Consider the following 15,687-nt stretch of genomic DNA (forward strand, 5'->3'; position numbering starts at 1 on the left):
AGCGGGGCGTTGCCGCAGCCTCCCGAGGGAGTGCTTTTGCCTTCCGGAGAAGCGTGTCCTGTCAGGCAGCCCGTAGCGTCACGTGTTTTCACCTGGGCTCAGGTGAGGGAGGGGCCTCGGACGCCGTTTACCTGGCTGGGCAGGTAACGCCAAAGCGGGCCTAGGGGGAAATACCCGCGGACGGGAAGAAGGGATCCCCGCGGGGCTGCAGGAGGGCGAGTGCTCGGGGCACTGGGCTTCCCCGACCTCCTTCTGGAAGGACGAAGCCCTGCCCAGGTACTGAGGGTGGCACCACCCCCTCGATGCCTCCTCGCCCCTTTACTTCCGCCCGTGCTGCTCCCCCTCCTGGGCCTTTGGGTGGATCCCGTGGCCGCCGCCGCCGCTTTTCCTGCCACCCCCAGCCCACCTGGGAAGCGTCCTCGTCCGTGGCAGGAGCGTGTAAAAGCAAAAAGCTGAAGCCGCTCCGATTTGGGGGCGCTTGGCTGGTGAAGGTGTGCTGCTTGCCTGCGGGTCCCCCAAACTGAGTTACAGGTAATCGGGGGCGGGGGGGTGTGTGGAATCTGTTTCGTGTTTTCTCTTATTCAAATAGGAAGTGCCTTTTTCGCCTCCCCTGGTAAGCAGAGGCCCTGCTGAATTCGTGGCAGGCTTTCTCTCCCGTAAACACATTCAGGATTGTGCGTTGCAATGTAGAGCGGCTTTCCCCAACCTTGTGCCTTCCAGACACGTTTGGACTGCAAACCCAGAATTCCCAGGCAATGGCCCTGCTGGATGGGAATTCTGGGAGTTGTGGTCCAAATGCCTCGCGAGGCTGCTGTAGAGGATTCTCTGTGGCCTTTTATTATGAAAGCCGATGCCCTCTGCAGTCCCCTTCTCAGTGTCAGTATTTACCTGCCTATTACTCTACCTCCTCTATATACTGGGAAGATCGTTGATTTCACTGACTTACTCCTGACCAAGAATGTCCAAGATTGCATCTTCGCTATAGAGCTTAATTGGCATCTTCAGTTTAGAAGTTCAGGTAGCCTGATGCAGGACCATCTAAACTGCAGTTCCTGGTACATCTACAACCTGTCCCGGAATAGCACCATAACCTATTACTCAATCTACCCAATCCAGATTAACAGCTCCCCTTAATTTATTTGCATTCTCTCACTCTGTTGGAGCAAGCATACCACTTTCCTTGAATTGCAAGTGTACCCCCCGCCCCACAAAAATAAGTTTATTCCAGTTCTCTGAAGTTTTCCTGAGATGCAGATAACCTACTTAATGCTGCCATTGCATTGACATAGCATATGTGCTCCTAGTTCTGAGAGAAAGTTAGCAAAACTTTGGAAAACCTTGATTGTATGAGAATTGGCGGGTTGGGTGCAGGAAAAAGGGATGCTAATGGATAATTCACCTTCTTAACTTACACTGGCCATGCAAGACACTGACAGAACAGTCATGTGCATTTCACCAGCCCCATCTTAATTATTTTGTTGACAAAGAATTTGGCTAGGATAAGGTGTTGGGGGAGGTCTCTCCCTCCATTTAGTGCAGAAGCAGATGTGTGTTCCTTGTAATCATACGCCACTGAGCAGTAACTGGAGTTAATGTGATGTGGACCAGTGCACTCGAAAGATTTGTTTTTAAGAACAAATAGCACAGTTGGATCTAATCTTTCCAAGACGGATTGATTGGCGAGATCTTGTTTGTCCAACACATACTTGCATGCCTCGTTCCCTGATCTGAGTCACCCAATTATGCAGGACAGCAGAGTACTAGCCATAAACCCTAAGTATTCTGTCTGTCAAGGCCACCCTGCCTTGAGCCACCTTTCTTCAGCTGCACTTTGCAAAGCCTCTGATTTGCATCAGGCATTCGTGTTCGTCTGGATTTTCCTGTGTTTTTGTCTAATAGTTGCCAGAAATGGGGGTGGCGGCGGTTTCCCTGTCCACAACCCTCGAAAAGTTCTGTTTCTTCACATGCAGGAATCATGCATGGAGTCAGCTCGATTGGTCTTCCCTAACCCAGTGTCCTTCAGGTGTCTCGGACTACAACTCTCAGTATTGATGATCGCCGACCATTGGCCATGCCGGCTGTGGCAGATGGGGGTTGCAGTCCAAAACAACTGGCTGACACCAGCTGCACGGTGCAGCTGAGCAGGCAATGAACAGGCGATGGCACAAGCCAACCTCATTGAGGAGAAGCAGAAGGCAGCCTCCTCTGGTGATGAGGGTTGGGATGTGGGCGAGGGGGCAGCGGCAGCCCCCAGGCCTTTTTGCTCTGTTGGGGGGCAGAGCTGCACGTGCTCACCCACCTGCCTTGGGTGCTCTAAGCTGGCCTCAGGAGTTCTGGAGAGAGCTGTTCTCCTTCCAGGGGTGAACTGAGATTCAAATGCCAGTCTAGTCAGCTGGTGCGAGAGGGTGGGGACTTGGTCTTGGCCCGAGGCAGCAAAATCTCTTGGGCTGGCCCTGGGACTTCCACTTACATGGAACAAGAGAACTGGGATATTAACGCACGGCCAAGTGTTTAAAAAGAAAGCATTAAAATGCATATAACCACAACAGAAAGCAAACTACAGGAAGCAGTGTTAGCCAATCAACTGGACTTCTGTACAAACGCCAGCGATAATTTTAGACAAGTTTCCTGGAGGAAAAGCCCCATTAAACACAGTGAAACTTGTCTCTGAGTTAACATGGGTAGGGCTTCACAGTTGTTGAGCTGAACGTCACAGAGAAGAGGCCATCACGGAGCGGGTTGTGCTTCTTGCTGCTCAGCCTTAGCTCAGCCATGTTAGCAGTGCTGTCCAGAGTGGGGCCTCTGGGGGTGGGGCCTGGGGGTGGGTATAGCAGGTATTGGTGCTGTGTGTTTGCCACAACAGCACCACACAGGTGACGAACCAAATACGCCGTGCACACCTGAGCATATTGAGTGTCTCAGCTTGCCTAGGGCTTACCCCTTAAGGCAAAGAAAATAAGCTTGAAGGTGTGTCAGTAATCCTGACGAAATATGGTGCCTGCAAAGCACTCTACACACCACTCCTTTCAGAATAAAATATTTTCCAAAATAATTGGAAAACATTAGGATGCCAGGGTCTTCTTTCTGCTCCTGAACCTCCTCTGGCCAGTTTTGGCAGCAGAAAGAGAAGAGTTGCTTGCATACCCGGCCCAGTCTTCTGCCTCCACCTCCATCCTCTAGCCACATTCTTTCTCTCCCCAGTCCCTTTTCTCCTTGTTTCCCTCCTCTTTGCTCCTTTGTCTTGCCCTTCCTCCCCCATCCTAGCCCTTAGCCATGCTTTCACTCACCGTTTTCCCTTCCTCTCAGCCCCTGGCCTTGCTCTTTATCTCTCCCTTTGCAACACTTCTGTTGCTCCAATGGAAACAGCTTCCTAAGTGGCTGTTCTGATGGCAGAGGAAGAGGTTGAAACACCAGGTGGGGATCCAAGTAGCTGAGCCTGCAGTCAAGCTGTGGAAAGCATCTTCCTTCCTTCTGAGTCTGGGGCATTTTGCTTTCCTGTGGGGCTGGGGAAAGGGCTGCACCTTTGTGGAGAGGAGGTAGAAAGCAATCCCATGTAGGCTGGCTCAGGAGTCATTCCCATTGGGATCTGTGTAAGGATGCAGAGGCTTGGGTGGCATTGGTGGCTTGGAGTACCTTCTGCCACCTTTGGCTGGTGGCCCAGCTATGGACAGGGACAGACTAGATTCAGTAGTTCACACTGATGTAATCTCTAAACTGGATTATTGCAACACGCTGTATAGTCCAGAAGCAGAATGCAGCAGCCAGATCGATAACCGGGACCTGCAGGTCTGAACATATTTGCTGGTTATTTAATTTACCATTGTATCATTATTACCAGAAAAGGGAAAGGACTTGTGGTATTTTCTGCTTCAGAAGCAACACAATTTGACTAGTCTTGGCTCTGTGTATATGCAGTGGGCTCTGTTTGTTTTTTGACTTCCTCCTCCTCTCACCTTTATCCCCATGACAACAACCCTGCGAGGTGAGTTAGCCTGAGAGTGAGTGACTGGCCCAAAGTCACCCAGGGAGATTCATGGCCAAGTGGGTGTTAGAATCCAGATCTCTCCAGTTCCAATCCAGCGCTCTAACCACTATGCTAGACTTACTTTTTCATGTTTGGAATTTGGCTTATCCTTCATTAGGAAAAAAGGCACAGATTTGCATAAAATGTGCATGCCAGTGTATGTGCATAGGAGTTGGGCAATCAGACACTGACTATCATTTCCATAGAAATACAATAGAACTTGTTGAGGGGGGAGGTAACCTCTGTAGCCACTGCAGGCTGATAACAGTAACAAAAGAATGGCAACTTGAAAGCATCTGCTTTCTCTTATTGTCCTTTATCTTTAAACCAGACTTAGACCAGATAGCCCTTCCACAGAAGACTGCCTTCTCTCCTCTTTCTTCTCAACTGTTGTCTTCCCTTCTCTGTTTTAGATTTTAAGCTCTAGTCAGGAACCAGGACACGGTGTCAGGTACACAGATAGTGCAACCCATACAGAACTTATGCATGCTGAAAGCCCGTCTTTGGAATCAACTGTGGTTCAGTTCTGCATGTTTTAAAGATCACTGTTTTGTCTCTGTGGACAGGGTCTTCTGAAATGGACGAAGCAGCCGCTTAGTGTCTCAGTTAAGCACAGAGGAGGCAGCACAAGAGGTAAATGAAAGAAGCTGAAGTGGGAAGCAGAGAGATAGGAGCTATTATCTCTTCTGTGCTCAAGACCCCTGAAATTCTTCCCCTGGCAATCCTCTTCCTGCCCTGGAGGAAGGCTGAATTCCTTGCCCTGCAGGAGCCGCTTGCATGATTTCTCTTACCTTGTGTAATTCTGCTGTGTTTGCTGCTTTGCGTAACTTTATTCTGGTTTTGCCAGGAATGAGGAAGGGCCTCTGCAGGCTATCAAAGCCCCTCCTCCACCCTTGACCACTGCAGGCCTTATTCCTTCCCCTTCCAAGCCCTTGGTGAGAATTACCCTTGCAGATCAGCACCCTAAGCCCCCCCCCCACCGCAACTGCATATACCCCTTCCAAAAGCCTTTCATAAAATTTGGGAACTATAGTGGAAAAACCAATTTGGCAACCACCCTCTTCTCCCTCCTGTTAGAGCTAGACACTTCCACAAATAAAAAATTGGCTGGAAAGAAGGCAGCTGCATTTCCCAAGAAGCTGGGCTCTGCACCGGCTGTGCCTTTCTGTGCTTCCAGATCATCCATGCAGCCCTTAGGAAAAGCCTGCGAGCGTCTGATTCTGCGCACTCTGGCTTCTGTGAGCTTCAAGGCTCTCAAGTGCCAGCAGACCTGTTTCATTTGAAACCGCAAACCCTGCAAGGGACACGCGGGAAGGGTGGCGGGAAGGTTTGCTGCTCTGGACGAACAGTGGGTGAAGATGGGCACGTGCTTGGGCTCCATGGGAGGAAGTTGGTGGCAGGGAGCAAGCAGGGAGCAGGAGCACCTTCCTCTTCCTCACCTTCCCTGCCGCTGACTTCAGTTAGAACTCTGGGAGAGGAAGGAGACACACTGTGCGCACTTACCTTCACCTGCACACACTTAGCAGCCCAGTTGTCCTTCCCTCTCTGTGGTGCCCACTGGGGCGATGGCAGGAGGACTGGGGTGGATGGGGAGGAGGTGACCTCGATGCCCCGCCGTGCATGGCCCTTCATTAGGCACTGCAGGGGTCCCGGGCAAATGTGAAGCCCACCGTGGCTTATGAGTGTGGTGTGAACCTGCCCGTGGTAGGGTTCATACAGCACAATAACCATACCCATGGGTTGTATGTAGGTTGCCACTGAACTTTGGGTTGTAGTTATTGTTAAAACTTGGGATGTTATGTAGCCTTAACCAGATCACTAACCATGGCGAACAAGCCACAGTTCACAACCCACAAACAAGTCATGGCTTCTCTTTATGTTGTTCATGGTTAACAAGTCATGGTCTGTTAGTGCATCCAAGTTCAGACAACATAATAACCCTCATTTCGACAACAGTCCACCTTCAACCTGTGAGTGTGGGTTATTGTGTTGTCTGCACCTGGTTGTTCTCTGTTGTAATGCAAGTATTTGGGGGTGGCTTGGTCTGGAATGAGCAATGAACAGCCATTTACTTTACCTGAGACCTGCCAGAAGTGCTCTGTTGGTTTGGCTCCACACAGTGGCCTGCATTTTTGGAGGTGGGGCTGGAAGGGCTGTCGTGATAAATGCCTGCACTTCAAAATTTACCACTGGACCACTATCGGCAATTAAGTGGGTAAAGGAAAGGCGCCTGCCTTTGGAGCTATATGAGGGTCGCATAAAGAGGGACAGGGTTTCGTGTAGGTCAGAGATGTGCTAGGATTCTGGATCTGGCATTAACTACTCCCAGCCTTTTGCAAGTCGGACGGCATCCCTGCTGCCCTCAGATCCACATGCATTTCTCTCCACTTTCCTTGATTCCTGTGGCTCTTGGTCAACGGCACAAGTAACACAGAATCTAAAGGGCCTTGACTGGAGAAAAGGCTTGGCTTGGAAAAGCAGAGACTTGATGATGGTCTCTCCTTGCAGTGCACCTGCTCGGATTATCTGGGTCTGTTGAGGAGAGACAACGTGTGTGTGTGTTGCTGTCTTCTTTCCCCAGCCCAAACTCAGGAGCTTGAAGGGTGGCAAGTCATGCTTGGAATGAGACAAAGTCATCGCCAAAACCAAATTAACTATCACCAGCCTGCCCAAGATGCTGCTGTCCCCCCGAGGATCAGCTCCCCCAAGGTAAACGACATCAACCTGGAGGTGTTTAGTGACTCCACGCCTGAACTCAAGCGAACCCGCAAGCCAACCCGGGACAGAAGAGCCTGCAAAGTCGATTCCAAAGGCTCCAATGGGAGGGAAGGAGAAACCGTCACCTTCATTTCTGACACGGCAGAAGCCCCTCAGCCCTCAAGCTGCCCCACTCTGTCCCAAGCCTGGAACGCTTACAAAGCCGTCTTCTGCTGTATCGTGACGTGCGGAGGCTGTTTCCGGGACTGCCAGGCCAGCATCTCGTATCCATACAACGAGACATTGGCAGAGGAAGGGAAGAGAGAGTGCAATGGGCATTTGCCAAACAGTCCGGCCAGCAGCTCCCCCACCGAAAAGAACGGGAGCCAAACCAAAAAGAGCGCAGTGGGCAGCAGCTTCAGCTACCCAGATGTGAAACTGAAAGGGATCCCGGTTTTTCCAAACCGGAGCCCCAACTCCCACACGGAGACGGAGTCATGCTACAAGGAGACTCTGCCGGAAAAGGTCTCCCAGAATAGCACAGAGAAGCAGACTCTCTCCGACAGCCACCGAAGCTCTGAGGATCGCTATTCGTTCTACGAGGAGCTGGATTTTGAGAACGATGAGCAGGACAGCTCCATGTCCATGTCCAGCCATCAGATTGACATTCTGATCTTCAAGAAACTGACCGAGCTCTTCAGCGTCCACCAGATCGATGAGCTGGCCAGGTGTACCACTGACACAGTCTTCCTGGAGAAGACCAACAAGATCTCAGACCTCATCAACAGCATCACTCAGGACTATCACTTGGATGAACAAGATGCCGAGTGTAGGCTGGTCCGGGGCATCATCCGCATCAGCACACGCAAAAGCAGGAAACGACGCCCTGTTGCTTCCTCAGCCCTCCCAAGCCAGGAGGAGAATGCAAACCAAGGGAATCTGCCTGATAGCGGCAATGAGACCATGCTGGCGTCCGTGGTCACCAGTGAGGAAGGTATGTGTGGACCTCTGCTTCCTGCAGTGTGCAGAAGGGCAGGAGGAGGAAAGCTGGGGCCAGACAATCCCAGACCAAGCATGGAGGAAGGCAGGGGCATCTCAGAGCAGGGGTGGGCAACTTCGGTGGGTCTTTGGACCATTTCCTACCCCTGGCTGTGCCCATCTGCCATTGCTGAAATTGGTACCGTGCTGATGAGCTTGTCAGCAGCAGCCAAAAGCAATATTTTCTTTTCTAAACAGGATGTGCTCTCTCTATAGGCTATGCTTTAAATTAAAATTGCAGCCTTTCTGCTGCCAAATGTCAGTGATGGGAACCCCAAAAGGCTGGAGGGAGCCATGTGTTGTCCACCCCTGCTGTAGGGGCTCAGAACTAGGAATGAGGGGGAAAGAATTTTACTGCCCAAGTTCTAGCCTCATGAGACAGGCTCAGTATGAACAAAAGGACGTTCTTCACACAGCATGCAATTAACGTTTGCAATTCACTGCTAACGTTTAAGTCAGAAAGAGCAAACCACAGGCTCCCCGCCCCCACTTCCTGGGTACTTTAAAATGGGTGGTCTAACTTTGGCATTGGAGGATCTACTCTGGGATTTACTGAAATGCTGGGATCCACCAACCTGATTCAGGTGGGAAATAGTGGGGGACAGACCTACAGTTGGAATGAAGGGACAGGGTGCTCTGAACATGTTCTGAGCGTAAGACATTGTTTTCGGTATCAGATGCGGTTACACAAAAGGCTGTCTCCAAGCTTCCTTCCTTCTTTTATTTTTAAATTTATAGACTGCTGAAGAACCCAGCAGGGTGCGCTAAGCAGTGAACAACAATAAGATACAAGCCAACATTACAATTCCTTGTTCCTAGGGGGGAATCTCAGCAGGCTAATGGGAGGGTGGGAGTTATTAGTTACAACTGTCAACAAAGAGGAATTCAACGTCCTTGTCAACCAGAAAGCTGCCAGTGTATCCTCAGCTCCCTTCTAATCGCCTTGGCCTGAGGTGCAGGCAAACGCCCCTCCACAGAGGCATTGCTGCAGGAGCTTCAGCCACAGGGTCAGCACTGCTTCACCCCAGTTCCCTTCTCCACATACAACCCTTGGATCAAGTGTGCGCACACCACACCCTGCTCTGAGTGGGCTGCCTACTCGATTCCTCACCAGGCCAAGCGCCTGGCATATTTATGTGCTCCAAAGTCCACTTGTCTGTATTTTAAAAGAAAACAAAAAAGGAAATCTTTGCTCACAAGTGGTTTGGTTTCTGTTTCGAAAACTAGGGGTGGGGAACCAGCAGTCCTCCGGATGTAACCTGTCTGGCCTGTGGTCTCCCCTGCCATTTGGAGCTTTGTATGCATCCTGAATCTCTTCCAAAGGCAAGCTATAGCCAAAGCTCGTAGGTGAATGGTCTTATGGAGTGGGCCCTGGTACCGTTCTCTTGCCATAAGAGTTGTAAACACGCCAGCAGTGGATACTGCTGGCTTGGACCTGGTGTGGCTCCAGCCCTCCCCAGGGATGAAACTAGAGGTGACGAAGGACATCTGTGTGTGTAGTAGGGAGGTCACTTGTGAATTGGCAAAGAAAGGAGACTAGTTTGCCTTTGTGAATGCATAGGGATAGATGCAATTTAGAAAGAACTACTATAATTTAAATAGAGAAGCAGTGAGAAGACTGACATACCTGTTGCTGTCAATAGGCACCTTCAAGGTCTGACTTTCTTCTTGGTCATTCTTTAAACTGGACTTGGACTACAGCGCCCTTCAACACAGAGCCAGCCTCTGGCAGTCCTTCAAATAGAGGATGGACTTGTCTAACAGAGGACATGTGGCCACCCTAGTATATACGCTCTCCCATGGTTCATTTTTAAAAAGGCAGCAGCCCTAGGGAAGGAGAGTAGAATGTGGAGGATGCCTCTCGGAAGCTTTGTGCTGCTGAGCAAGTGGTGGCTTCGGGGGGATGTTTCAGGTATCATACGATGTGTGTGCATGTCTGTGGCAGAGCAGATTTGCAGCCACATCTTTCTTCGAAACAGCATAAATAAAAGGACAATCAGACCCAAAGGGTCCTCTGGACTGTGCCACAGTTGTACCATCAGCTGTGCTTCTCTCCCCATGGCTGAAATTCCCTCTTTGGCACGGCTCTTAAAACCGTAGGAGTCCCACTGTTGTCTGTCTGGTCATCCTGCAGGGAGAAAAGGAGAAAGGCAGAGGTGTAGCATGGGCTGTACTTTGCTCCCCTGTTGCACCTTTGTGATCAAAGGTGGATCCCAAGTGGACTAAGGTCCAAGAAGCTTTGTGGAGCATTGGAATTGCAAACACCTGCAGGCGAGACAGTCCATGGGGCAGCTTTGCTGGAAAGGAGCCCTTCTAAGAAGTGCTTAACTTGGGCCAACCTCTTTCTAATCTTACTCTTTAGCTCCCCAAACTGAGCTCCAGCCAGATATTCTGTGGGTGAGAACGTAACAGCCCTGGTGGATCAGGCCAAAAATCCACCTAGTCCAGCTTTCTGTTCTCACTATCATGGGAACCCCACCAGCTGGACATGAGCATAGGATTACCCTCAGGCTCTCCAGCAACTGGTCCTCAAAAGATACAGTGCCTGTGAGACCAGAGGTAACAGATCACCATGCTAGAGGTAACCTATTGCCATGATGATTAGAGCCATCCTAGCTGTCATCCATAGCCGCCCAGGTACAGACAATGAAATAACCTTGCTTGTCAGCGCTGATGTGGCCCTCTCCGTGTGGGATCCCTGTTGCCATTCCGCCTCGTTAAGGGGGCAGGGGTAGCTTTTGGTCTGCAGTGGGAGACATCTGAAAGGGTTGAAGGCATGGTGGTCTTTGCAGCCAGCACTCCTACCTGGTGAACATGTAGTTGGTCTGGCAAGTTTTCACTGGCCTCCAGCTTGCCCTGGAGAACTGCTTGATTCCTGGCACTCGGATCACCCAAGTTAACACAGGCTGGGGAAAGATTCTGCATTTGTTCAGTGTGCTTAAACCAAATAAACATGGGAGGCAGGCAAAGAGGAGTGCGGTGTGGTCATGCTCCACCACACAGTGGCTTCTTTCTTGGAATTAGTGATAAATGTGTTGAGGCTGAAAAGAGCATGTGATGAACTCTGCTTTGACCACCGAACACAAGCATGAGGGGAATAGGCAGACCTGGGAAACTAAAGCCAACATTCCAGATGAGTCCAAGGTTCACTATCCACATGCCTATCTCTTGGCCCGTCTCTTCCATCTGCAAAATGGGGACAGTGGCAACTTGAGTTGTAGGCTGATTGTGAGAATGGATGGGAGGGAGAGGGTAGCTGATCAACTGAAATAAATACGGGCCTTGCTTAGATAAGGGTCTGTGTACAATCAGGGGTGGAAGGGTTTGCCCCCAGGCCAGTCCACTGGCTCCTCGCCCATCTAGCGCACCGCTGGCTATGCAACCAGATGTGGCATGAAGGGAAAGCAGGAAGCCGTGATGGGCTGCAACTCTCCGCTCCTTTTATTAAATATGTGCCTGCACGACAAGTGTGGTGTGTGAGCACTTGCCTTTTCCGTCTTCACCCACTTGGCTGGGTGTTCAGGTATGTGTGTGTGAGAGAGTCCTGTGGCTGCACCTCCCCTCAGGTTTCAGCCTTTTTGTTATCTGCCTTCCAGATCTGTCGGTTCAGATCTCTGTGGAAACCACAGCAGACGTGAAGGCCAGGAACATGCGGCATGGAGCATACGGTCCTGCAGGTAAGTGATCTTGGCTGCATCCGTGCTGCAGTGTCAGGCCTTTCGGTAGCTCAGCCCTTCCCAACCTGGGGTCCTCCAGAGGCGTTCACACTTCCGGGAACTGTTCCTAGCTGCTCCCCATCGTTCCCCACCGGCAGGGCCGACAAATCAGAAGTGAAAGTGCTCCTGTCTTGACTATACAGTATATAAGAAACTTTAAATAAAATAAAAGTAATATTCTGGCTTATGACTGCCAAAACACTGGAATGACTGACAGCTTACTTACCTGAGTCTGTGTTGAAGCCACTTGCTCTTCAGAGCTACGCCTGCACCAAGCGACAAACATCAAAAGAAGTGATGCAAATGCATCAGATCCGTCGGCACATTGGCAAGACATAATCCTATGCAAGACTGCTGCTTTAGCCAAATTATTGCTTCCCTGACGTTGTCTGGGAAGCCATAGGATTATCTGGAGTTCCAGTCTGGAGATCCTATGATCTTGGAGCTGGGACTCTGAAAGCCAAGCCAGTCTTCTTCCTTCCCTTCCCTGGTGCTTTATCTAGATGGCCAAAAACAGCCATACAGATTTTTTTTAAAAGAAAGCCTGGCATGAAGCTTAGCTGAGCTCACACTGCAGGCAGAGGATGCATGAACTCCTCTCAGTTCAGAGGTCTGCAGGCATCAGGAGTGCAGGGACAGGGCTGCACCCTTAGAGCATCAGCTAAAAGGCAACCAAGAGGTTTTCATGGTTCATTTAAACACCTGTATTGAACAGACAAGGTGCAAGTCAATTAGGAAGTTCCGCATCTGTGGGGGCATTCACCTGCCGCGCTTACCTGTCTTACCAGCACACACACAAGCAGAACCTCGGAAGCAGACCCTAATGAATGGACAGGATCCCAGCAGTCCTTTAGGTAATCTGTTCTTAGGCCAGTGAAGCCTTCAGTGTTTAACGCCAGCATTTTGCTTTGAGGCTGGAAATCTACTGGTAGTAACTTCTGTTTTCCTCCCCACTACCTCCCTCTCTTCGGTAGCATGGTAGGTGGGTTTTCTTATTGACATTCTTTCAGTGCTATTTATGGTGAATTAAAAGAGGAGGCATGATCTGGAAGGGAACTGAAGCAATTGGTTTTATACAAGTTCCCATTTTTGCAGGTTTGACTCATTTTGAGTGGCTGCGTAATCATAAATTGCCTTTTCACATTAAAGCAAACACCTAATGAATGTTAGAAACCCATTTATTATGTTCTTCCATTTAGGCTTGACAGTGCCTTTATGTTCCCCTCCCACCCCCACAAGAAACATTTCTGACTATGGGCCTACCGACCTGTTTAACATGTGCAACATGTCTTTTGTAATGTTATTCTCTTTCCGCTAGCCATGGAGAGAGGCAAAGTTCAGTACAAGGTATGGAAGCTCTGCTCTCAGACCACTGGAAATGGTGCTCACTGCTCTCTTGGCTTTTGAGGTTTTTCCAGATGTTGCCTGTGCATTTTCAAGCTGGTTTACACAGCCTTAAGGGCTAGGAACTTGCTCTGGATTTGTTTGAAAGCCAGCTGTGATTTTCCAGATGCTGAATTCTCTCCTTCAGTAACCGTATTTCATACAAACAGAAAACCTGAGGGTGGGAAGTGTACCTGTGTGGGGAAAGGGGCTTCAGAAATTGGGGCAGTTGTTCTTGCCCTATGGAGGGCAAGCTCTGATCTTGAAAAGGGAAGCTACCAGGTTGTAAACAATTTCAGGTTTCAGTTCTTGCTCAAAGACAGGTTCTAGCCCTCACGGCTGCGGACTTTTCAGAGGACTCTGCTGCTTACCTTGGATTGTAGGGTGGGTCATATGCCTATTCCCTTTTCCATTGATCCGTATCTATCTTTCTTCCCCTTTCCGGGGTAAGCAAACTTCAGGACTGTGGGATTTACTTTTATTTTTTTACTAAAACCATGAGGTCTACCATGCTGACAGGATGCCTCTAAAGCAGGGGTGGCATCAGGCTGAATCTGCTTTGTTATTACTAGAATGCCAAGATCTACAAGCCAGAGTCAGGGATAAGAAACAGAGTTAAAGGGCAGACTGCATCTGAGGAGGGTTTGAGCCTAGAAATGTGTTTTCAATCCCAGAATTACGTTTCTTATTTCAGGCAAATGTCCATTCCTGGCTGTTCCATGGCTTTCATTTCAACTGCATTTAACTAGAATTAAAGAATTCTACTCTTACAGAAGTGGGACCTCAAGTTGCCCAGAGTTCTGTCCACCCCTGCTTTAAAAAGATGCCGGGGCCTCGTACGCCTCTCCTTGTGCTCTCTCTCTCCCCTTTCCTATATCTGTCTCTTGTTTTTAGGGTTGCGTTGACTGCCCATCACTGATGTGCCTGAGCTATGCTTTAAGGTGGGCAATTTGTAAGCCAGAGATACCTGCAGAGGCCCTCTCTCATCAGGAGTGCAGAACCTGCAGCCTAGTCCAGCCCATGCGGCCCCTTGGTGACTCTCCAGGGGCCAGGCCTAGGCTACCAGCCCTGCCCTTGGAGGGCTTTCCCATCACTGTCTCCCATCAGAGATCAAGGCAGCGGGCTTCTTCCTCTGTGCTGGGAGGAGGCACAGCTTGGGGTGGGCCAGGCCTACTGACACCATCTGGCCAGCAGTGGCTGGGGTGCAGAGAGGTCCACTCCCCACAACAAAATAGTTTGGCAGCCTGACATAGGTAAGAGTAAGGTCTGGTGGGATTTGTAGACCTAACCATCTAGAAGCTAGAAGCTCCTACAGCAGCTTTAGGGAACCTTGAGACTGACAAGGTCTGAGCGCACCAAAACTAGTTTTTAGTCTAGCTGCATTCTCTAAGCCTGATGCAAGAATGACCGTGTACAATTCCTTGGTTTTATGTGGGATCTTGGTCTAGTTATAAACAGGGCTGTGATTCTTCAGCTTATCTACAACTACAATGTATGAGCACAGGCCTTGGTTCAGAATATGGCCTTTATTTATTTGTAAAGGTAGCCTGGAGCTTTTTGTGGTTACAAAGGGACCCTTAAAAACATGCCAGGAGAACTTGGTCAACAGATCAGGATTTCTGTAACCCACTGAGCTTTCGTGCTCTTTCTCTGTGGCAAGCAGAAACAAGATTTTGAAAATTAAAAACCCAAGAAAACAAGCTTACATAAATACAGGCGGATTCTGTTACATCCTTGATTTTGGAGTCCAATGAATAATGAATGGATGCTGTTTAGTGGCAGGAGCTATTTATGGTTTCATGTCATTTTGGTGAAGCAGGTCACTGATTTTGTTCCACTTCAAATGCCTTTTCAGGCTGGTAGCTGGACAGGGGGATGTCCAGCCCCTGGCTTTTGCTGTAGCCAGATATTTTAACAAATCCTGTCATCTTTATGCTCTATAATGATGTTTCTGTACTGCTACTTCCCAGATGTGTTAGACTACAATTTCTATGGCCCATGTGTTGGAATACAACTCACATCTGGAGGACACCAGGCTGGTAATAGCCTACCTATGTCAGCTTTTGGGGGGAACTTAAAGCCAATTTGCACAGTTCCATTTCCAGAATTGTTAAATATTTGCACAGAACTTGATTTTTTTCAGTACAGATTATAAAACAGCCCTGGTTATAGTATCCAGCTTATCCTTTGAGCATGTATTGGTGCATAAAATCCAATATGAGCTGTTTTTTTTTTAAATAACATCTTTTTCCTCCCATCCCCAAGGATCTCCACTAAGCACGGGCTCTTCTCTCCAGGACACCGAAACAGACTCATCTGGCGCACCTCTGCTTAAAGTATATTGCTAAGAAAACGGACCTAAGGAACCTGTGGTGGGCAACAAGGACACGGAGCAAGTTTTCCTTTCATAAATGATGCATTTGATGTCACTTTATTTTGTTCAACGCTAAACAATTCAACTTGCGTTTTAAGTGAGCCTCACGTGTGAGTGATGGACTCATAGTGTTGCAGCAATATGACAAGCGATGGCCTGCTGGTGCCACCGCTAGTTTGTGCCTTTCTGGGAATGTGCCCAGTTTGCAAACTTTCAAGTTTGACGCTGCTGTAAACTTGCCTTCAGGTGAACAGCTTGTGCCTTTTGCAGAACTTTCATCTCTTCTGATTGAGAGGTTTACTGATATCACGTAGCGGCAACTGTGGCTTTTTGGGTGTGCCTTTCTGTGCGATTATTCCAAAGGCCTTGTGAGATACTGCTTGGCAGGAGCCACCATTTTAGCTGTAATGGGTCGGCTTAGTGCTTGGAGGTTTAAAAGGCTTGTTTCTGCAGCT

At 49.3% G+C, this 15,687-nt stretch overlaps 1 protein-coding gene across 1 annotated transcript; it reads left to right on the forward strand.

Annotated features, from left to right (window-relative positions):
* Nucleotides 1-404: 404 nt before the first annotated feature.
* Nucleotides 405-15,246, forward strand: KDF1 (keratinocyte differentiation factor 1). The gene is made up of 5 exons (XM_044435144.1): nucleotides 405-531; nucleotides 4,591-4,657; nucleotides 6,606-7,715; nucleotides 11,356-11,436; nucleotides 15,124-15,246. Exons 3-5 carry the CDS (start codon nucleotides 6,638-6,640, stop codon nucleotides 15,204-15,206), a joined length of 1,242 nt encoding a protein of 413 aa, XP_044291079.1. The 5' UTR covers nucleotides 405-531; nucleotides 4,591-4,657; nucleotides 6,606-6,637; the 3' UTR covers nucleotides 15,207-15,246.
* The last annotated feature ends 441 nt before the right edge of the window (nucleotides 15,247-15,687 follow it).

This window comes from Varanus komodoensis, unplaced genomic scaffold (genome assembly GCF_004798865.1).
Source record: "Varanus komodoensis strain SLA01 unplaced genomic scaffold, ASM479886v1 scaffold29_1, whole genome shotgun sequence".
Lineage (NCBI taxonomy): Eukaryota > Metazoa > Chordata > Lepidosauria > Squamata > Varanidae > Varanus > Varanus komodoensis.

Bases quoted from the DNA above. Each gene is read 5' to 3' on its own strand.
- KDF1 (XM_044435144.1), top strand. From the start codon at position 6,638: ATGCTTGGAATGAGACAAAGTCATCGCCAAAACCAAATTAACTATCAC. The intron at 7,716-11,355 runs GTATGTGTGGAC...TCTGCCTTCCAG, and splicing joins CGTGGTCACCAGTGAGGAAG to ATCTGTCGGTTCAGATCTCT. The intron at 11,437-15,123 runs GTAAGTGATCTT...CCCATCCCCAAG, and splicing joins TGGAGCATACGGTCCTGCAG to GATCTCCACTAAGCACGGGC.